Here is a 20792-nt window from a genome sequence, read left to right on the forward strand (position 1 = left end):
ATAAGGCTGATAAGTCTATTGAAATACGGTGGGGCATGAGGCGGCTTCTTGCCTCGATCTACACCACATTCACTAAAGAACAACCAATGAATGTCATTGCAGAACTAGATCCACCTCCGGTATGCCCGAAATCCCAGCTATATATGTACATTTGAAGTCATAATTCGTATCCGAAAATAGTACTACCAAATCTTAAATGTGCGCATTGCGGCAGCAGTCATTACCCACCACCCGTGACGAGACGTTCTTGTCGGATGGCACATCCAACGAGGGGTTGGCCGTGAAGAAATCCGCAGGTCGGATCATCAGCTGGAAGATCTCGACAGGCCTAATCCAGTTAGTAGGCTGCCATAGCAGATAGTATGGGGGTCACTTACATCACAGGCCAATCTTCTACACGGGGATTGTGGGTTATGCCAAAGGTGCTCCAAACCACGACATCCGTGTCGACCACGGACTCGCCTCGCTTCACTGCATCCGACACACCCTCGATTTCCTCTTGACTCTGGAGTGTGTACCGCCCACCGGCATACAGCTCTCCATCGCGGTACTTGGTCACCCACACGTGGTGCTGTGCAAACTGTGCGCGTCGCGCTTGGATCGAGTTGGGATCGGCCAGTAGACGTTGTGTCGCTAGCGGGATGAACTTGTAGCCCACGGGCTTCTGGCTGATCGGGTTCTTCTTGTGGGGATTGACCATCTTGACAGTCCGGTTAAGCTCGGGCGCGGCATCAAAGAAGCCAGCGCGCTCCATGGTCTCGGTGTTGACCTTGTAGAAGTTTCCGTTCGGGTTCGTCACGGCATTCATGGGCACCGGATGCGATTCTTCCACCTGCACCGAGTTGTTGGGCCCATCGATGGCTGGGTCGATGCGCACACAGAAAATGTGCTGGTGGTTCTGGGCCAGCACGCCACCGCTGACGACGTTGCCATACTCGCTGACCTTGCCAGCGTCGATGTTGACCACGTTCAAGATACCGGTGGCCCGCGACTCGACCGTGATGCCACCCGATTGGTCGAACTTGTAGGCGAAGATGTACTCGTAGTTGGCCAGGGTGATGATGAACTGCACGACGAGTTCCCGGTGACGGGTCACCACCGCACGACCGGTCCGCCAGTTGGAGTGCTTCCAGCCAATACCGTTGTCCTGCTCATGCAAGCAGATGGCGTTAGGCATCTTCTTGGCCGAGCCATCAGCACCCGTCATCACGGCATCAAAGTACTTGATGACACCCAGACAATCACATCCAATTGAAAGGTTGTTGGCCATGTTACCGCCACCACCATCACCAAAGTCGAAGGCCTGCTTGCGGTGGAACGGAGGGCGGGGATCGGCGTATGGTACGGTCTGTAGAGTCAGCTATCAATTCCTGCTGCAGGCCAATATAAACTTACCATCTCACTGATGCTCAGTCGGTAAAGCACACTGCGACCGTCGTACCAGACATCGTGAATGGTAGCACCCTCGCGAGGATTGAACGCCACGCGGAAACGCCACTTCTGCCACTCCACGAGCGACTCTTCAGTGATGCGGAAGGAAGGACCTTCAGGCTGGACGACGTTCAGCGGCTTGAGGTCCTTACGTGTGCCACCGGGAAGCAGCTCAGGTACATAGTCCGAGTCTTTGCAGTGACCAATGATGTCTCTTTTGAAGGTCTGCTCTGTCAGACCTTCTCCCTTACCACCTGTGGCGGGACGGTCGACCCGGATGATCTCCTGGGTAAGCGCATCCATAACAGGGATGAGGGGCAGAGGGTAGGAGTAGAAGTTGGCGTCTGGGTTGTTCTTGCGCTTATCGGTGGCAAAGCACAGACCCTGGAAGTACCGACGCTTCTCCTCAACATAGTCCAGTCCACCATATGGCCAAGGCTCGATGACGACCTCGAAGCCCTCGGGGAGGTCGAAGTCGGCCAGAGCCTTTTGGAAGAGAGGGGAGGCGAAGCAACGCTCGACCAGGGTATCAAACTCGCTCCTAGGGACATTGCGTTAGTATTTACTTATCCAAAAGGGTACTTGAGATAGCCTACAGAGTCAAAGAGGCATGGTGCTCCTTCCCCACTACACGATGTTGCACACGTTGCCGTGTCCCGACGTCGACAACGGAGATCTCAAAAGAGGGAATGCGGTCGTTACCAATAACATCGTACTGACACAAGGCCAGACGAGGCGGACGAGGAGAGGTTGGACTCAGACGGCCGGAGTGCTCCAGAGCCAGGAACTCGAGGAGCTGTGCCTTGGGAGGTTCTGACAGGTAAATCTCCCGGAAGTCAATGACTGCGTTGGGGTGCTGAGCGAGGATGACATTGCGAGCAATGTTGGTCTCCTCTTCAGAGAGGATGGCAAGCGGATGAGGAAGCATTGCGAGAGGAAATGAAGATGGAAAATGAAAGATGAAGGGAACTGCCACACAGACTGGGGGAATGAATATGCGGGGAAAGCTGAACTCATATGTATGAACCCTGGCGTATGACTTTCCCTTTTGGGCCTGGGGCCCTGGTCTCGGAACCTCGGAATGGGCGGAATGGGCGAGCCTGGCCTGACAGGAACAGCGAAGGAACAACCAATGGCGGAACCGCTCCGGGGCAGGCGAGGGCCGATTGGTTCCCGCGGCCGATAAACTCTTGCTGGGCGATACGATATCGCTATCGGGCAGTGATAAGCAGAGGGGAAGCGGTACTACTACAAGGAGCCCTCCCATTTGCAAATACGAGTGTGTAAAGCACGCATGTGATCTGACAGCTAATAATTAAGATTATCTATCATTAGTATGGCATGATCCAGGACATCTATCATAGTATTTACAATCGTCAAAACATGAAACACCCACTCGCCAATCAACCGGGGTATCAGCAAAATCAAAAGATGCGTTCCGTGCTGGGCTTCATCCACATCGCTTTCTCACACCGGTGAGACGCCCGCCAGTTCTTGATTTTCTCCAGATCCCATCCGGAGGATAATCGCACCGACGAATCGCCCAGTTTCTTCTTCGCGCCCAGCCGCATCGTGCGAACAAAGACACAGTGTCCCGAGGAGTCATACTTGAAACTGAGGCACTGCGCATGCTCATGGCAGGCTGTCTGACAGGCCTCAAAAGAGCCGTGGGCCGGTGACTCGGGAGGTTCCTGCCATCCGCCCCAGTCTCCGTTGTCCCAATCGGACATATGATCGACGGTTCCCAGCTTCAAATATTCCATCAGGTCGGCGTAGATCAATGGGCGCTAGAACAGCTTCGTTAGTGGAATGTTTTCGGATAGGAGATAGAAAGGCTTACTGTGCGATCTCGCTGGTTTTCCCATCGCATCAACCCAGTCATATCTGACAACAGTGTCTTGTGCATACTGATGACCGGCTGGCACCAGTAGGCATCGTCAAAAGGAATTCCATGAAGTGGATGGGGATTGAACATGGGCCAGAAGCCTGAGAGCTCTACGCCCTTCTCATGCAGTGCCCAACCGAGTATCGAATCACCGCAGCAGTCTGCTTTGATAATATCCTCGTATTGCTCGCTCAATGAAGGTTGGATGTACTCCCCGTGAGGTCCAACCTCTCTGGACACCAACTTATCAACAGCTGCCGTGGATAGGACGAAGCCGGAGCCGCCGTAGGCAAAATAAGAAACTTCTTTCTCGTTAATTCGCCGTCCCGGGGACGGAGACCCCATATACAAGGGGGTATGTGGGTCAAACTGATCCAAAAGCCGGAACATGTTATCCCAAACCACGTACGTATCCGATTCCACAAAGACGAACCAATCCGCCGAGGGGTTGATTTCGTGTGCGCGCTCCACCATGGGGAGGAATTTGAAGCGATCGAGCCTCCATCCTTGCGGCGCCGCCACGGTCTTGTCCTCGCCTCGCTGAAGCGCATCGTATGCCTCAAAGTCGGAAGTATTGGCTCGGAAAGATTCGGGAAGAGCGGCCAGGATGTCGTGAACTCGATGGCCTTTGATTTGCGACTCTCGATCGGAGACGATGATGAGGTTGGGAATGCAGCGAGTCACGCTGGAGATTTGCGCGTCGACGCGATCAGCCGGCTCGGAGGCGCCGATTTTCAGAACAACTTGGATGCGCGATAGCAGATAGGAGGGAAACAAGTCGCAAAGTTGGTCGTCATTTTTGACGGGGTTCTGCACGTGAGGAAAGCGGGAGGTCGTTTCCCATTCCCAGAAATCGGGTTCGCCTGGATGCGCGTGGTGGCGATATAGCGAAGTCGGGTCGAAGGAGGGCGCACCGAGTTCGAGTTTAAAGACCGAAGCAGCCACAACGACGAAGAGTATCAAGGCCAGGATGTTGGTGACCTTGCGCGACGGGATTGCCCAATAGGCACGCCGACGGGGGACGGGTTCCCGGCCCATTCTGTGTGACGTCAAGTAGGTGGGCGGAGAAGTAGTAAGGATAGCACAGTACGGGATCCGAGATGAAGGTGTAAAGTCTGCGATAAGCTAAGAATAAATGAAGCTGTGAGATACCAAGTCAAATCTATAGGACTCGAGTATCAGGCATAGCCACACTCCAACTCCAATATTTCGTTCAGCCAACGCGGGACGAGACAATCCAGTGAGGGTAATTGTGACGCATGGGGAATGAGGGTGGGCAACAAAACAAAATCTCGTCAGAAGAGAGACCGACAGAGATGGAACAACAGAAAGAGCGCAAATCAAAGGTAAAGGGGGGTAGATGAAAGGTTTAAGAGGGACTTGGGGGATGGAGATAATGTAATTTCACGGCGGTGGACTAGGACAAGAGTGAAGGAGACCCTGGTGCTGCCTATCAATCCACGCCGCCAAATGAACGACGATGGGTCCCCGAGTAACTTAAACGGTGCCAATAGGGCTGGCAAACCTTGGCATGGCAGGTGATGACGATACCATGCTTGACTACTTATCAAGTACTGTCACTCCCTTACTTATCCACGGATCATGATGGTTTTCACAATTGTGTCCTCATCTCAACATCCTCTCCCTCTAAATACTACCCATGTGTCCTACTCTGACTACGACCATAGAAAGTCCCAACTACCAAGTCACTGGTGATGGCATCAATAATCCCATCCGGGCACTGCTGCCCCACTACGCTTTCTTCGATTGGCCATAAGAGCCCCACTTTAAAGTCTTTGGAACCATCTCAACCAATCACCACTCACATAGTAAAATTGCCCAAGCCCGTGACGCGATGACGGCACCACCGGAGAGGCAAGAGGAAATTTCGAGACGCGGCAACCCAACTTACTGTCAAGGTAACATTCTTCTCCTCATCCGTAAGGTTGATCCCTATCTCTTAAGAAATTAACAACTTTTCTCCACATCAACAATTCTGCCATATCAACTATGCTAGGAATCGCACGAGACTTCTATCCCCAAGTCGTGAAAAGATAGCTGTGCACGGTGAATGCAAGAAACCCTGTCTGTTCCCTGCTAGCGCCGTGACTCGATACAGGGGTTCGGTGATGCTATCTATCTGAGTGGATCCCCCTATCTCTTCCAGGGACGGGCAATATAGCCAGGAACGGTACAGAGTACGGTCGAACCCCTTTTAAATCCTTGGTAGATACTAGTAGATAGATTATGGTCTGGAATTCTAGATCGTAATGGATCCCTGGGAAATATCTGTCGCGGTCACGGACTGTAGCACTATTGTTTGAAAGGGGGGGGGGGGGGGGGGGGCAGCAACTGAAAACTTATGCTGTAACGGCAATGATCCGATCGTCGCCTCAGGCAGCAAGTCCGGACTCAGTGTGTTTTGACTGTTTGTTTGTTCCTGAGTTTGTTTTGTCGTGTTTAGTGTGCCGCAGACCGCGTTAATTATAGTAACTCCAGCGAAGGAAGCACATGGATCGGGAGGGACTCCGAGCATAGTGCAGCAACTTCCATAAGCAGTCGAGTAATCTCCGAGAGTCGCGCTATGTAGACCAGGGTATTGATTGGATCATCTTTCGCATACACCAGTTCCCTTTACTTTGTCCTCCAATCCCTCTGGCTCTCCATACTACCCCACATACGCGTCAGTGCTTTTGCACGCCATTGCTGACATTATTCTCCCAATTCATTGAATATGACAGACACTAATAGGGACGAAGGAAGGCTAGCGGTGGTGCTTTGACAGGTCACAGATCCTGACGAATCCCGTAGATATATCTGACGCGTCCTCTGGGAGGTTACTCGTTCGAAAAGTGAACGCATACGGAAAGTCGATATTAGGTTACCACTCCCTATTCATACGGAACGCTATGATTAAACGCCAAACCCAACATGATGAAATTAGATCCTCATAGTCACACAGCTCACCCCTTCATCTCAGCCCTTGCAACCCCATCCATTTCCGCTATATTAGGAGTCTTTTGCCACCAATTCCCGGCAGTCGCATCCTGCGTGTCACTCCCTGCTAATTCATGTGTCACCCCGCCGCTGCTAAGTTCTGCCAGCCCTGTTTGGGGCGGTTCATAGACGGGTGGATGCGCCATGGCAGGAGTCTCTTGGCTGGGCTGGGCACGTCGGCGCTTGATTAGGAAGAAGGCAAGCCCCGCAATGGCACTGGCACCGACCACCGCCCCGACGGTGGCTCCCGCAATGCCTCCTTTGGATAGTGAAGTAGCCTTGGAGCTGCCCGTGCTGCTGCTACTGCTGTTTGCCGATGTTGAGGTCGAGTTAGCACCCGTTGTGGAATTGGTGGTGGTGGTGATGACTGCTTTCTGGAACATCGTCGCCAATGTGGTGTCGTTGAAGCCGTTCTTCGGTTGGGTGACATTGGCACCGCCCGTGGAGCTGTTGGTGGTTCATCAGCACTGCCGCAAAACTACTAAACATTATAAAGTCAATTCAAACGTACCTGCCACCAATAACATCCGTGATTGCTGAGCTGAGAGCATACTCTGATTGATCGTCCGCATTATAGTCAGTGAGCCAGGTATGCTGGTTCAGATCAAAGATGGCTAGTCCGTTCTCGAATGTGCCCGTGTCGCAGTTCACCGGCTTCGGTTCATATTCCGAGCTGTCCGTAGGGATCGTGCCTCCAACAACAAGCATGGTATGCTTCCCTAGGACATTGCATGTATGCTTCTCGCGGATGCTGCTGCCCTCGTTCACGCGGATCCATCGGAATGACGGCAATGAAAGAACATATACATCCCCGTCGGAATTTGCGGTGGTTGCAGCCATCCCGCCAAACACGTAGCTGGATTGGAGATATGTCAATAGACACAACAGTCGGCGCATAATCATCAATACTTACATGGAGAACGATGACCGATCTTGTGCTGCCACCGTTACGCTGCAGCCCGCCATCCGCCAGTTTGGAATATCCCCGGTACTCTGCTGCGTGTACCACTTCTGGTTCGCAATATCATACAGGGTGATGTATTCCATAGGGTTCTAGCTCTGGTTAGCTGACACACAAAGAGCAATAACAGAATAATGGGGCATACATGGAAGGTAGTATTCGTTTGGCTCGCACAAAGAAGCGAAACCTTATGTCCGACAGGATACTTATACCCACCAAAGGCTACTAGAAGCCCCTCATCCCCAACGTCCTCCAGGATATTCAAGTACCCTGCTCCGATAGTCCCATAATTATTCATCTCCGACGTTGATAAATTGGACCATTGCAGGGTAGATTGATCCAGAACCAACAATCCACTGACAATTTCCACGTCCGCTCCCGCAGTACCATAGATATTCGGATTCCCGCCCGGGTCCTCAACGCCCCCCAGATAGTACGCTTTATTCTGGGAGTGCGAAACGACTGCCCCTCCCTCTATCAGCCGAACCAGCGGCACACCACCAAATCCATCGCGCGTCCAGTTGTTGTTTTGGATATCATACTTCCAGGTCTCGACGGGCGGGACGGTCTTTGGGCCGTCGCGACCGCTTTTATACCCGCCGTAAAAGTAGAGGTTCTCGCCGTCGTTGAACGCGGAACCTTCATCAAGGAAAGTTGGGTACTCATCGGGATCAGATGCATTATACGGTTTGTCGATGTGAGTGAAGAGATCCGAATCGGTATTCGAAAAGGACTTGGAGACGTCGACGGTCTGCAGGTCGCGGACTGAAACCCAATATATTAGAACGATGTTCGCCAGCAAATCATCCACGCATGAGTTGAAACATACTGGCATACGCCGAAATGGTATTATTATCTTCAAGGTAGCGCACTTCACCACCGTCGATGAACAAAGTCTGGTTATTTATGATGGCTAAAACACTGCAAGTCAGCAAAAAGCGGCCATGAGAGCTAAGTAGCACAAAGTTCACACACAAGAGTGAAATGTCCGGGTACAATATTTTCTCCCAGCGGCCAAGGAGGCGTACAAGCCGACGATCTGCGCGAAACCCTTCATCGTGAAGGTCGAGTGGATAGTATCGTTAAACCACTACCACCACAAGGGGGAGCGTTCATGAATTGAAGACACTTCAAACATGGGCAGACGAAGACAGACGGGGAGATAAGTCTGAACCCCCTAGGGAAATTAAACTAAACTCTGGCCCCCAAACTGCCACGCGAAAAAGTGAAGATGCCCATGCGCCATAGCCTCGCTCTAAGTCCGCGATCGGCAGACTGAAGGATTTCACGAGGCGGTATCTGCGGTCGGATAAGAATGCTGTTAATTGCAGTGTATCTAGCGTATTGATTCAACGGGAGTATTGTGAGAGAGGGCTACATTATTTGATAGTAATATTTCTAGCAGGACTCTCTTACTAGGGCTTTGAGATAGTCCCCAAGATGGCCGACAAGGGTGTTGGTGAAGGTGACAAACGATATCCCTGAACATCCCACTAATCTTTAGCAAAGCTTGGCAACACGCTACTAGCATCCCTACTCAAAATCCAACATCGGTTGATGGTTTGAGCCCACCAGAGTGCCCCACGCTGGCGTCCCCGCTCTTGAACTTCATAATCTCTTTGGTCTGTGTTTCCCTTTCGTGTCCTTTCACCAAGTGCTGCGATCGCTGAATATTATGTTCTCAGAATGAGGAAGAAGTGGACCGTATCGTGGCTTATCTTGGACTATTTCGGATGGTCGAATTTCTCCGGCTGCGTTTGCTTAAAGTTAATTGAGTAGACTTTAGCCTGACAACCACAGCTAAGAAATAGGTAAAAAAGTTTAGGTTACCACAACGTGGCTCTGACATACACTTTGAGGCTTGTGACGAACCTGGGGTCTGTTACAGGTTGGTATCTGAAACTGCCGCAGCCCTGAAGGTAAGTAGTAGTGGTCTTCACAACATACTCAGATGTTCCCTAGCTATGATAGTCACCCTTTGTGGTGAAGGCAAAGACAGCAATGAAGCAGTACGAGTAGCTCTAAGTATAGATGCTTATATTATATGTGCCTGAGGAGAAAGAAGGCTAGTTCTTGGATAACCTCTCGACGCGATTTCTGCCTGAGGCACTTAGGTAGCGCTTCAACAGCCTCCTTCCATTACAGTCATCTTATATGAGAACTAGAATGTCTATAATTGAAGGCTTCTAGCGCAGCTGCCACTCATCACATCACTTTTCTTTTCTTTGGTCTTATTGAGTTGACCATCTATGATATTCTGCAGTCGGTCCTCAGGTCAGCATACATTCTACATGAGCTCAAGGATCCTTCTCCGCATTCGGCCAGTGCAATATTGACCATTTTCCCCTTGCGCCGGTGACTGCTTTTTCCCAGATTGGTGTAAACCTTATTTCATATCTAGACTGTCTTGGCCGGGAGCATACAGGTCACTATTTCACCCGAAACGCAGTTGGCTTGCTGTTACAGAGCCATGCACTGTTCTATGGGAGGAGTATATTATATCACTAAATGCTGGGGATGTTAGCTACCAGAGTCGATGGGTGGACGGATGTATCAAAGATCTGTCGCACTTGTCATGCCTACTGCAATGTCCTTGAAATACTCTTCCTTATACCACAAGGCACCTGATGTTTGACATCTCACAAGTATAGTTACATCGGTTGAACAGTTTTAGTAGCTGGTACAATGTTCGGAAGCGTCTTCTTCTACTGCAGAGAAGACCGATTGGATACCTTTTTCGGGTTTCAATTTGCTTTCCAATATTCTTGCATCCTACGGACCAAAGTCTCGAGATTGCGAAATTAACCGCATATGGAAAGGGGTTTGGGGTATTTCTATTTGCAGGTTTGACATTGTGCACCAGAACGTCGTTTTAGGGATTCATCAGAATGTAGGCACCTTCACCAGACCTTTCGCTAGCTACTCAACATCGCCCTACTGCTCCTTATCTTCGACCTTCCTCCCCTCTAAATTTAGAAGGACCGAAAGCAACTGAAACATGTCTTGGTCTTCCGATACTACATCCTTGGGCGGAAGAGTCGTCGGTTGTTTTCGTCTTCATAAGCTTGCTATATAAATTGGGAATACGGCTACTGCTTAACCATGCGTCGTATGGACTATATATCGACACAGCTTCAGGCACTGCGACTGAGGCTGCCGCCTACTCGTAATATTACTACTTGCTACCACCTTCAAACCTTTATTACATCTACAACATGAGTGTCGTGGTTAATCGCGCCAACGACCCCAATCACAGATCAGTATCTGGGACTAATGTGATCTACTGGCTTTATGTAACAATAAAGCGAGAGATCCAATTATCATATGCGTTTATGGAAAGCAATTTTGATGCAGCCTTTGTTCCTTTTCCAATATTCACTGCCGCTTCGTTACTCTACCGAAGGGCAACCTATGCAGAAGCCGTATCTTCTCTCTCCAGTACGGCTGACCTACCCAGAAATCGGTTCTCATCTTATATCTGACAGCGTATAACAGATACACTACTTTACGGTTTCTTCTTCTATTACTGCATCGACTTAGCAAACAACGCCGAGGGGGGAACTATCGAAGACAAGATCAACAAGCCAAACCGCCCAATAGCCCAGTCCCGAACTACTGTGGCTGCAGTGAAAATACGATTCTACATAGCATCCGGAACATGGCTCCTATTGAGCTATACCTTGGACGTCCACATGTGGTCTTTACTTTGGGTAGTGGTTCTTATTTCCCTCTATTTGTTCCACTTGTCGAGAATAGGACCTGCAAAGGATCTTTGCATCGTTCTAGGTGTCGTTTCCCAACTCATGGCCTGTTGGAAGCTGGGAGGCTCGGACATGCATTACGGCTGGAGATGGGTGAAATTAATCACCCCATGGATTTTCTTCACCGTTCCTATCCAGGACTTCCGCGATGTCCCTGGTGATTTGGCCGCCGGGCGTAGAACGACCCCAATACTTCTAGGGGATATTCCGGGTATGTGTGCCCACGTGAATTTTGAGAAATATCTCTAGTTTTTGTTCTGACCTCCTCATCTTAAATAATAGCTCGGATCAATACGTCCTTGGGACTTGTTTCGATGGAGGTAAGATCTCACAATATGGCGTTCATCAACTACTACTACTATTAAGCCAGAGTTAACATGGACGTAGTATATCCTCATCTCCCACAGAGTGTTCGAGCTCGGATATACTCTGCCCACGGCACTTATGACTTCCATCATCAGTCTTGTCACTCTCTGTCTCATCTATCGATTGAATTTCCTTAGATCAATCGAGCATGACCGAGTTTCTTACAGGTGGCACATCGCACTGTATAACTTGATTTTACTTACTGCATGTGTCTCCTTCATCTCTCGTGATCATAGCCTTGGTACAACGCTGTCGCTATAATCTATGTTCTGGCATTATCTGCAGAACACGGGAATTCTTGCGAAGGAAGAATAGCAGTTCTCAGGATAATTATATCATCGTGCCGGGGGGATAAGCGGAGTGATAAGCGAAGTTACTGGCCAGATTATTTGCATTGATGAAGATGGAGACATAGCTTGAGGCATCTACTACTTGCCGTTAGTGAGCTGGCAAGGGATGATTGAGCTTGTGTACCATGCAGTCTTTCCGTCTCTATTAAGGAACACAGGGGTCTCTACTATTAGTATTATCTACAGAGAAAAGTATTTGCCGATGAAGACGGCGAGAGACCCGCTTCTGAAGCTGTCGCTACTTACTAGTTCTAAATGCAGCCCAATCAGGCTCAATATCATTCAGTCTAGTCCGTACCTAGTTCCATATGTAGGCCTTGTAGGTAAATACCAGGATAATCGAATCGAATACATACGGTGGGTTATTGGCTGGGGTGGGTGGACGGCAGTATAAAGGATTTGGACCTTGTCGGACGCCCTTGCATTAGGAGCATACGAGTAACTACTCACATGACCTGTTGATAAAACTGCCTGTACGCGCTATATTCGTGGTGCTCTTTTTCCTGCTCATGATGGCTCTCCATATACCCGTCCCTCGCTCCCTCCATTCCTCCTTTACTAACAAGCTGATAGTGATAGTGATAGAATTCAAGGGGTCCAATCCGACTGTGATGCATCGTTACGCACTATATGGATGTCTGAAAATATGAGATATTTTGCTTGGTCTATGATTTCTGCATCACACCCTGTTGCCTTTTTATTTCCTTCCAGAGAATTTCAGCTCGGGTATCAGTAGGCCGAGAGAAGAAGAGAAACTGTTCCAACAAGGCCTGCGCCTCATCCCAGGTTGCGAGAGACAATTGACCGGCCACCTCGGCCAGACGGTCCACGAACCACGCGCGACTGGGATGACGCATTGCTGCAATTCCACCGGTGAAGAGCATCCAGAAAGATAGATCGACCGCCAAGCGTCGAATAGGGAGAAGCGCGGCTTCCAAGCGACAGTGGAAGGCCAGTACGGGTCGATTCAAGAACATTCGGTCCGGTCTGGAAGCATGATCAGAGAGGTAACTGGCGTTGATGCGACCGGACGAGGTAGACTCGATCTTACAGTGGTCAAAGTAGAAATCCACACTGGACTTGGCAGGCATACAGAGCGAAGCAAAGGGGTCAATGCCAGCGGGCCGCAACGCCCGGTCGAAGGAGCATGCCTCGTTTTCTTCGACCCTCGCCTCCGCGTCTATAGGGAATGTGGTGGATCCCGGTGTTGACGGGAGGATTGATCGGTTGGATCGTTGGGTCGGCAACGGGCCGATGGAAGCTTTCAGCTTTTGTAGTCGCTGTTCCTTTTTGGATCGATGATACATCGTCTTGATGAAAGCATGCTTCTTTATGGAAACCGTGGAGCCCTGCGAAGTCTGGGCCTGATATTTGACAAACAAGAAGCTGGCGGGTTGTCTTCGGGGTCTATCATCGTGACTATCGGATCGACGATTCAGGGAATTTTTGACAGGCCAAGCACCGACCACGCGGTTCCTGCGTTCGGTTCCATTGCATTTGCTTGTGATGAGCTACTAGGGATCGCAGCTGGGAATTGTGGCAATAATAATGTGCGTCACTGGCTAAGCTGACAAGTCAGTCCTCGATGGTGCACACACTAGTCGTGCCCACGTGATGACAGCCTGGAGGGCACATTCTTTCCGCTACAAGATTGGGAGTAAATGAAGCAGTTCTCCCTCCCTCGTCATCTCCGATAGGAAAAGATTCATGCTTTGGAGGAGTTTGTTTCTTTACGGATTTCGGCAACGGTGATGTGGAATGTTGTCACTAGAAGGATGAAGTACCTTCCAGGCGACGCAGGTATCTGTGGGAGTCCATTGTCCTCAATGGGACCCAGTATATTCATTGGATAAGAGGGTCCTGCAGCTGTCCAGCTTCACCCACGTGGGGTTGGCTTCACTACTAAATCTCGCTAACTATCGCCGGGGGTGAGGCATTCCATCATGCTGCCTCAGCTCTGCGCACGTGGGAGATTGTCGCAACTGAGTGGAAGCCGACCGTCGGCAACAGGCACGCTGGTATCTTCGTAGGCCAAGATTCAATGGCACGACCACCGAAGAGCACAATGAGACTACGAGGGAGTTATGGAGACATCGTACTTATATCTAATCGGACTCCCGCCTCCAGGTGTTACGATGATGACCAGCATCTACCAAGGGTTGCTTGACATGATCTCCGTGTTGTTCTCCTTGCTGCTCTCCGCAGGGAATCCCGCCCTCGCGGCCCGCGACACTTTCTATCCTCCCCTCAACCACACTACCTACATCACCAACTCCTCCGTCGGCACCTATGGAGGTATCTACAGCGCCCCGGCAGATCAGACCAGTAGCCCGACACCACAAGATGTCTACAATTACTGTTCCATGCCGCATCCCCGTGCGGAGACCTACTCGCTCCCACCTCCCGTCGCCAACCAATCCGTCTCTGCCCGCCTAGTCTACCTTGAATACGTGCAGCGTCATCAGCGTCGCACCCCCTACAACATTCTTCCGGGCGGCGAGGTATGGTCTCAACACGGTGCCTACTTGAGATTCGCTAACTTCGCTCTAGAACCAGGAATATCACTGCAACAACCTCCAGGCTCATCTCTACGTCTCTCCAGCTTCCCAAGGTCCCACTCCGATCCCCGTCTATGGCCAAACTTATTCCGATCCCTCCAACCCATTTTTGACAAACTATGTCAATGGATCGTGTCAGTATCCTCAATTGACGATTGGGGGCTTTCTGGATGGCTATCAGCACGGTCGCGACCTCCGCGCCGTCTATAGGGATCAACTGCAGCTAATTCCGGCGTCACCGGACGAGGACAATGGCAAGAAGGTCTGGCTCCGTTCAAGTACCTCGGCCCTCACCCAAGAATCTGCCGGTGGGGTTTTGCGAGGTATCTGGCCCGAACACAATGCACCCCTACCGCTACACCAGCAAGCTTCGGGGGTCGACACGGTCGACCAAGGATACTCCTGTTCCGCTCGCAGCGAGGTGCTCTCCACCATTGAGTCCACGGCGGAGTGGAACGAGCATCTGACAGTGACCCAGTCGCTCCGTAGTCAGCTGGCGACCATGTTCGACGCCGATACCTCCAGCTGGATGTCGACGTTTGACCATTTCTCCGATAATTTCCAGGCGCGCCTCTGCAATGGCTATGAGCTACCCTGCAGCCTGCAGAATGACACGCAGTGTGCAACTGTCAGCCAGGCAGATGAGGTTTTTCGTGCAGGCGACTGGGAGTGGAACTACTGGTGGCGACACAACGCAAATGCTACTCGGTACATCCAACTGGTCGAAGGTCTGTTCATCGGAGAAATTGTTCACCATCTAGAAGCGGTGCAACAAGGGACATCCGAACTAGTGTATAGCCACAGTTTCGTTCATGATGGAGACCTTGGGCCCATCCTTGGCGCGTTGGGCATTAAAGCGTTGCGGTGGCCAGGTATGGGATCGAACATTGCTTTTGAAGTATGGTACGTTTATTTTCATTCGGACCCTTCTCCCAAATATAACCATTATGAGTCTCACGAGGCTGTAGGCAAACATCGGAAGACGACCTCTACGCTCGTGTATTGTATAGTGGACACGCGATCGAAACAATTTACGGCACATTGGATTGGATACCTCTATCGTCCTTGATCCGCATTCTCCAGCCGTATATTCCAGACGACATCGTCTCGATGTGCCAGTCTAGCTAAGCATTGGGATACAGTACACGCGGATACCTTGGCTAGATGGCTCTTATTTAGACAAAACCAGCAAATAATCAATCTTGGCAGCAATAGCAATAGACTCCATCGGAGCAACATTGCGGGAATTCTCCATGACAGCAGACAGCTCGAGAGCAAGGCGACGAGCAGACGTAGCAGGCTGAATGACTCTCAGTACACCTTTATTTATGTGGTCTGGGCAGTCGTAGAGAACGTACAGTTAGCGGTATCACCAAGCACCTTCTGCGCCGAGGCGAGAGAATCGAGCATGGGTTCTTGCTTAGAGCTTGTTATCCCAGCTAAATCTCTTCGGTTAGCTAAACTTCCAATGTTTCGGAAACAACATGAAAGCTAAATCATTTGGAATTGCAGTGGATCCGTACTTATCATTGTTCGATCATGATGTGCATCCACTGTCAGCAGGCTTAGCCCGAGCGTCCAAATATATATTGTTGCCTTCATCATAGTTTCAGATTTTCGTGAGTTGTACTACTACAGATTGCCAGTTGTTGTTGGGCCATGATGGATCAAAATTCTGCGAGTCTCATTTCATCCGATACTATATATCCTGTGGTTGCAGTCAGCTGCAACCATCACTCGACACAGCAGACATCTTGGCTGCATAACTCTCATCACCTGGTACTAGTAATCTAGTTATAATGCCTCAGGCACACAAGTGTCACCTGCTGCCTGAGGGAAAGAATTCCCCGAAAACCTTCCATTTCCATCGGGAATCTTTCCCCACCAAATCAGCAGCCTCACTATTGATATTATTCTTCCAGATTTCCCGTCGGTCGCTTCAGTCTCCACCATCGGCAAATCGGGTCCAACTGCCTCCGATGCAGCCTGCATAACTGACATGCCGCTACTTAGTCCACCCGCCTGTCACAACGCATAACTCACCATAGCCATTAGGGTCCAGACAGCTGGACAAATGTACGGTGCCTACGTCACGACTACACCCACGGACCACGGGCTCAAAGGCTACCAACAGGCACACGTACCGCGTACTTTTATTCCGCAAGGCAGTTGAAAGCTTCGCGGGAAATCCGATCGCGATGAGTCTTCATGATTGGCCCCCGATAACAGTTATCGATGCCCCAACCGGACGGAATCCTGGTCAGGGCCGCAACATTACTATTGCTTAGAAATGCGCCTCCGCCCATCCCGAGCTTGGGTCCCCTTATCACATCATTTCCCCCGTCGTTGTCGATGCCCAAACAACAGATATGAGTCTGCGGGGGGGAAACGTTCTCTCTTTTAGACACAATCTGTAGACTACTTGAATGCACATCATGACGGCTCAGGAACGTCCAGAAGCAGTCCCGGAGGAGACTACGCCCCTCTTGGGGGAGTCTTCCGACAATGGGGAAGATTTGGCGCGAATTCAAGTGTCTCGCCTGAGGGGATCGGCGATAGTGGCCGCCATGGGGCTGTTGCTGTTCATCATGAGTATGGGAGCTCTGTTGTGATCCAGATAAATCAAGCTGAACTCTATCAGCAACCAATATGTCGATGATGACTACCGCGCAATCCGACATTGCGGCCGATCTGGATGCTTTTTCGGAGACAACATGGTTCAACTCGGCTTTCTTGGTACGTAACCTTCTATTCAGCCATGTGCAGCGGATCCACATGCTAATGCCATTGTCACTAGATTGCCATGTCCAGCCTCACACCTCTCTCGGGTCGACTCTCCCAAATATTCACACCTCGTGTATATATTCTTTTCTCTTGCACATTATTGTCAATTGGTCTCTTCGTGACAGCGTTGGCTCCGACACTGCCTGTCTTCCTTTTGGGACGAGCTCTTACAGGATGTGGTGCTGGTGGGCAGATGGTTATTGCCTTTGTCTTGACCCTCGACTTGACGAGCAAGAAGCGCCGGGGTCTCTTCATCGGTCTAATCAGCGCAGGGATGACTACCGGTGTCTCCTCTGGGGCGGTGCTGGCCGGTCTTCTGACGCCGGCTTACGGATGGGTGAGTTCCCATAATAACCATATATATCGTACCGTGGAGTAACATCAAGGACGTAGCGGATTATCTTCTGGATCCAAGCACCGCTGGCCCTGATATTAGGCCCAGTGCAATTCTTGGCGATCCCGGAACGCCCGGAGGATGAACACCTAAGTGGACGCGCTCTGCTGCGAAGGTTGGCAAAGGTTGACTATGCCGGGGCATTGACGTTGGTAAGAGACCCCTCATCCTTGGTTGATTTATTCTAATCGTTATAGACAATTTCCGTCTTCCTGTTACTGTCGAGCCTTGCTGCGGCAGTAATCAAAATAATGCCTATACTTCTGTCGTTCGTTTTTCTGGGGATCTTTGTCTTAATAGAATCGAGATTCGCTACCGACCCCATTATCCCGATGGAAGTACTCAAGAAGAGGAGCGTATTGCTCAGCTGCTTGGCGGGTGCTGTTTGCATGATGGCACGCTGGGCAGTTCTTTTCTACTCGCCAGTCTATGCACTCGTCGTTCGTGATTGGTCTCCGGCCTCCGCGGGCTTGATTCTGGTGCCAACCAACGCCGGGTTCGGGCTAGGAGGACTCCTAGTCGGATGGATTCATATTCGTAAAACAGGCAGCTACTACATGTAAGTATTTCTCATCCAACCCCTGGAAGCAGTGTACAACGGATCTAACCTCATCCTAGCTCGGGCCTCATCGCCTTCTTCCTGTTCGGCCTCACCAACCTCATATTATCCGTTCTATCCACACCGCACTCTTCCACGGTCGCCTATCTCTCTGCTACCTCTTTCAACGGTCTTTCTGTCGGAGCAGTCATGAACTATACCCTATCCCATCTACTACATCTCACAGACCCAGACATGCATTATGTTATCAGTGCCTTGCTAGGAATGAGCAGAGGGTTTGCCGGCAGCTTTGGGTCCTCTATTGGTGGGGGTTACTTCCAGCGTGAGTTGAAGAGAGGGCTGGAGACAGGGTTCATGAAACATGGACTTGCCAATAGAGGTGAATTGATCCGCAAACTGCTCGGCAGTCCGGCACTGGCGAAACGCCTGACGGGCGTCGAGAGAGCGGTGGCTGTTCAGAGCTATGAGCAAGCCGTGAAGACGCTGCTACTGGGAGCTTGTGTGTTGGCTATTGCTGCGGCTGCGGCCCAGGCTGGGACTGGGTGGAAACCGTACAAGAGTGAGAAGCGGCAGGATCTTGGGGATTTGGAGGCGACGGCAGAGGAAGAGCAGTGAATGCCTGGGTTCTAGAATTTGTTTAACACCCAGTTTAGCTCACGTGTCCCTCATAGTCAGACATGTCTTCCTGCCATTCTTCTAATACCCTTTCATATAATAGCGGCTGATGAGCGTATCCATTTCTAAATAGCTATATTTACAGTCTTTTATCCATAGTAACTGAAACGAAAGGAATGCCTCTATAGAAGCCGGATGCTCGTGTAGTTGCCTTGTTGCCTTAGCGTCTTTCTGCCCGGCGGAGTCTTGGCACACCCCGATCGCCTTCATTCTCCAACTGTCAGTCTTCGTTCCTTCACTCTTAACACACCTCAGCTCAAACCACACTTCAGCACCTGGGCGACCTTCAATTCACAACACAATCACATTACACCGAACACAGCCACTTTGTTTTTTCAAATTACTCATCATGCCTCGTGCCGTCAGAGGTATCACAACCGCAGCACCGTCCAATCCCAACTATCGCTAACGAAGGCCTAAACAGGAGTCCTCATCGAGTGCGATCCGTCCGTGAAAGCCATTATTCTCAAGTACGACGAAGAAAGACACGACTATATTGTCGAAGACCTCGACGATGACCGTCATCTCGTCATCAAGGAGAGCCAGCTGCAGAACCTGAAGGCGAGGTTGACAAAGGTAGGGATGCCGGAATGAGCTGTTTGGGGCCTGACGCTGATGAGGCAACAGGAGCTTGACGATAAGGTTATGCAGCCTGATGAATCGGAGTCGGAGTGATTTGTACCACTCCTCGACGCGATGAATGGGAAGATGCGATCGCATAGCGCCAATATCTCAATCCTTATCGCGCGCTTCAACAGACTAGGTGGTAGGAAATACACGCTATGAGAGTTTATGGTCGCGAACTTGCAGAAAGGCTCAGTGCTGGTGCTGGACCCCTGCAATGCGCCATATTGTGTTTCGACAGTCTTGATGCTGAGTTGGCTGTGCGCATGGTCTGAAGTTTTGGGGTTGGCGCTCCTTCCTCGCTGAGCCAATGGCTCAGCGCCTACTTCTCCGAACTGGCAACGGTCTAGCAGCATCTCAGCAGCTCTTCTAAACTCTGCTGACTCGATGGAAGAGTTTACCTAACCACACGCGAGCACCTACATCCTTATCACCGATCCTACTTGCACGGTCTTTACCGCATACTTTCTGTTACAGAGGCCCCCCTAATATATCTACATGGATTACACCATCATTGATTACGTTGATTGCAGGGGCCAGCCCGAGAGATTCTACCAAGAACCGGTCGGTACCCCAAAGCGCATCAAGCCTGTATTCGATATACGTTTCTTCCAGAGCGCGTACTATCTGGATGGTGAACTTGCCGGTGCCATCGCAGGCACAATCAAGCTCAATATCACTGATCAGCGGACTTTGGTGGTCTGCGGCATTATGGAGCGCGCATACCCTATGGACACTAGAGCTCCCGCGATCCAATCAACAACGGTTGAAAAGGAGATGGACGCGGAGTTGAAGTCGACATCGGATGAAAAGAAAAAGTACCGCGAGAATCCAAAAGATGAGACGGCTGCAATCGGGAACGATATCCATTCTGTTCAAGATGCCCAGGCGCCCTCAGACGGACAAAGTGATACAGATCTTGAAGCGATGCCACAACCAGCCTTTCAGGAGGAGAGCAGTGACCAGGGTGAGGGGAGTCGACAGAAACCACGAGTCTACATAGTCCCGCAACTTCGAGCAAAAGACAAGGGAAGGGGCCGACCCAAAGGGATTTTGCGGAAGCCAGGTAGTGAGAACGACGAGCTTGAGAGTGACGATGATCAGCAAGATCGAGCAGACTTCAATGAGCGCATGAAAACCTTCATTTACACTGGTGATCGACCAAATCCCTCAACGACCTGGGTCTGGGTGTTGGCTGAGCGAAAGGTTGGCCCGTTCTTTCGCTCCTTCCGCTTTAAGAGACCGATCAACTGGGATGCCGCGCAAAGCCGCTTTATGAATGGCCTTCTTCTCCTCAGGCTTCCGGTGATTGTGGGGCCTAAGAAACGGGTTCGTTTCAAGCTTGGTGATGATTAGGCTAGTGCGATCTCATGCTATCTTGTACAGGGGCTATAATACTACGGATTTGGGGTTGTCTTCGATATTCTTCAGTGGGTGTACCTTGGAA

The 20792-nt window shown here is 50.7% G+C and overlaps 9 protein-coding genes across 9 annotated transcripts; 4 read left to right on the forward strand and 5 right to left on the reverse strand.

The window, feature by feature from the left end:
- Window positions 1–77: 77 nt before the first annotated feature.
- BDQ94DRAFT_42135 (putative copper amine oxidase) lies at window positions 78–2401 on the reverse strand. Its single transcript, XM_026775722.1, has 4 exons — window positions 2028–2401; window positions 1396–1972; window positions 378–1348; window positions 78–328 (listed from the first exon to the last, which is right to left on the reverse strand). The coding sequence occupies exons 1-4, from the start codon at window positions 2357–2359 to the stop codon at window positions 193–195; spliced, it is 2016 nt and encodes a 671-aa protein (XP_026625429.1). The 5' UTR covers window positions 2360–2401; the 3' UTR covers window positions 78–192.
- Window positions 2402–2691: 290 nt separating this feature from the next.
- On the reverse strand, window positions 2692–4932 carry BDQ94DRAFT_145264 (glycosyltransferase family 31 protein). Its single transcript, XM_026766607.1, has 2 exons — window positions 3272–4932; window positions 2692–3218 (listed from the first exon to the last, which is right to left on the reverse strand). The coding sequence occupies exons 1-2, from the start codon at window positions 4352–4354 to the stop codon at window positions 2856–2858; spliced, it is 1446 nt and encodes a 481-aa protein (XP_026625430.1). The 5' UTR covers window positions 4355–4932; the 3' UTR covers window positions 2692–2855.
- A 1140-nt stretch (window positions 4933–6072) lies between these two features.
- On the reverse strand, window positions 6073–8331 carry BDQ94DRAFT_179351 (uncharacterized protein; the record flags this gene model as incomplete). Its single annotated transcript, XM_026773353.1, has 6 exons — window positions 6073–6760; window positions 6825–7169; window positions 7227–7366; window positions 7420–8039; window positions 8104–8187; window positions 8250–8331. The coding sequence occupies 6 exons, from the start codon at window positions 8329–8331 to the stop codon at window positions 6280–6282; spliced, it is 1752 nt and encodes a 583-aa protein (XP_026625431.1). The 3' UTR covers window positions 6073–6279.
- Window positions 8332–12416: 4085 nt separating this feature from the next.
- On the reverse strand, window positions 12417–13058 carry BDQ94DRAFT_171174 (uncharacterized protein; the record flags this gene model as incomplete). The annotated part of the gene is made up of 1 exon (XM_026771681.1): window positions 12417–13058. One exon carries the CDS (start codon window positions 13056–13058, stop codon window positions 12417–12419), a length of 642 nt encoding a protein of 213 aa, XP_026625432.1.
- A 780-nt stretch (window positions 13059–13838) lies between these two features.
- On the forward strand, window positions 13839–15699 carry BDQ94DRAFT_179355 (histidine phosphatase superfamily). Its single transcript, XM_026773354.1, has 3 exons — window positions 13839–14252; window positions 14302–15212; window positions 15278–15699. Exons 1-3 carry the CDS (start codon window positions 13887–13889, stop codon window positions 15435–15437), a joined length of 1437 nt encoding a protein of 478 aa, XP_026625433.1. The 5' UTR covers window positions 13839–13886; the 3' UTR covers window positions 15438–15699.
- On the reverse strand, window positions 15442–15975 carry BDQ94DRAFT_42154 (uncharacterized protein). The gene is made up of 3 exons (XM_026775723.1): window positions 15833–15975; window positions 15668–15748; window positions 15442–15609 (listed from the first exon to the last, which is right to left on the reverse strand). The coding sequence occupies exons 1-3, from the start codon at window positions 15912–15914 to the stop codon at window positions 15506–15508; spliced, it is 267 nt and encodes an 88-aa protein (XP_026625434.1). The 5' UTR covers window positions 15915–15975; the 3' UTR covers window positions 15442–15505.
- Window positions 15976–16638: 663 nt separating this feature from the next.
- Window positions 16639–18806, forward strand: BDQ94DRAFT_145270 (putative MFS multidrug transporter). The gene is made up of 6 exons (XM_026766608.1): window positions 16639–16901; window positions 16951–17045; window positions 17107–17430; window positions 17487–17639; window positions 17685–18046; window positions 18106–18806. The coding sequence occupies exons 1-6, from the start codon at window positions 16736–16738 to the stop codon at window positions 18659–18661; spliced, it is 1656 nt and encodes a 551-aa protein (XP_026625435.1). The 5' UTR covers window positions 16639–16735; the 3' UTR covers window positions 18662–18806.
- Window positions 18807–19070: 264 nt separating this feature from the next.
- tfb5 (TFIIH complex subunit TFB5) lies at window positions 19071–19396 on the forward strand (the record flags this gene model as incomplete). The annotated part of the gene is made up of 3 exons (XM_026771682.1): window positions 19071–19089; window positions 19146–19297; window positions 19349–19396. The coding sequence occupies 3 exons, from the start codon at window positions 19071–19073 to the stop codon at window positions 19394–19396; spliced, it is 219 nt and encodes a 72-aa protein (XP_026625436.1).
- Window positions 19397–19642: 246 nt separating this feature from the next.
- Window positions 19643–20785, forward strand: BDQ94DRAFT_42176 (Hsp20/alpha crystallin family protein). Its single transcript, XM_026775724.1, has one exon. It carries the CDS (start codon window positions 19844–19846, stop codon window positions 20699–20701), a length of 858 nt encoding a protein of 285 aa, XP_026625437.1. The 5' UTR covers window positions 19643–19843; the 3' UTR covers window positions 20702–20785.
- Window positions 20786–20792: the final 7 nt, after the last annotated feature.

This window comes from Aspergillus welwitschiae, assembly GCF_003344945.1.
Source record: "Aspergillus welwitschiae strain CBS 139.54b unplaced genomic scaffold BDQ94scaffold_19, whole genome shotgun sequence".
NCBI lineage: Eukaryota > Fungi > Ascomycota > Eurotiomycetes > Eurotiales > Aspergillaceae > Aspergillus > Aspergillus welwitschiae.

Excerpts from the sequence above, each read along its gene's own strand:
- BDQ94DRAFT_179355 (XM_026773354.1), top strand. The coding sequence starts at position 13,887 with ATGATGACCAGCATCTACCAAGGGTTGCTTGACATGATCTCCGTGTTG. Across the intron at positions 14,253-14,301 it reads ACATTCTTCCGGGCGGCGAG|AACCAGGAATATCACTGCAA; the intron begins GTATGGTCTCAA and ends ACTTCGCTCTAG. Across the intron at positions 15,213-15,277 it reads AACATTGCTTTTGAAGTATG|GCAAACATCGGAAGACGACC; the intron begins GTACGTTTATTT and ends ACGAGGCTGTAG.
- BDQ94DRAFT_42176 (XM_026775724.1), top strand. The coding sequence starts at position 19,844 with ATGGATTACACCATCATTGATTACGTTGATTGCAGGGGCCAGCCCGAG.
- BDQ94DRAFT_145264 (XM_026766607.1), bottom strand. The coding sequence starts at position 4,354 with ATGGGCCGGGAACCCGTCCCCCGTCGGCGTGCCTATTGGGCAATCCCG. Across the intron at positions 3,219-3,271 it reads AAAACCAGCGAGATCGCACA|CGCCCATTGATCTACGCCGA; the intron begins GTAAGCCTTTCT and ends AAGCTGTTCTAG.
- BDQ94DRAFT_42154 (XM_026775723.1), bottom strand. The coding sequence starts at position 15,914 with ATGATGAAGGCAACAATATATATTTGGACGCTCGGGCTAAGCCTGCTG. Across the intron at positions 15,749-15,832 it reads TCATGATCGAACAATGATAA|CTGGGATAACAAGCTCTAAG; the intron begins GTACGGATCCAC and ends GAAGAGATTTAG. Across the intron at positions 15,610-15,667 it reads GCTTGGTGATACCGCTAACT|CCTGCTACGTCTGCTCGTCG; the intron begins GTACGTTCTCTA and ends AGAGTCATTCAG.
- BDQ94DRAFT_145270 (XM_026766608.1), top strand. The coding sequence starts at position 16,736 with ATGCACATCATGACGGCTCAGGAACGTCCAGAAGCAGTCCCGGAGGAG. Across the intron at positions 17,046-17,106 it reads GGTTCAACTCGGCTTTCTTG|ATTGCCATGTCCAGCCTCAC; the intron begins GTACGTAACCTT and ends CATTGTCACTAG. Across the intron at positions 17,640-17,684 it reads ATGCCGGGGCATTGACGTTG|ACAATTTCCGTCTTCCTGTT; the intron begins GTAAGAGACCCC and ends TAATCGTTATAG.
- BDQ94DRAFT_42135 (XM_026775722.1), bottom strand. The coding sequence starts at position 2,359 with ATGCTTCCTCATCCGCTTGCCATCCTCTCTGAAGAGGAGACCAACATT. Across the intron at positions 1,349-1,395 it reads GACTGAGCATCAGTGAGATG|ACCGTACCATACGCCGATCC; the intron begins GTAAGTTTATAT and ends CTGACTCTACAG. Across the intron at positions 329-377 it reads GTAGAAGATTGGCCTGTGAT|GCCTGTCGAGATCTTCCAGC; the intron begins GTAAGTGACCCC and ends TAACTGGATTAG.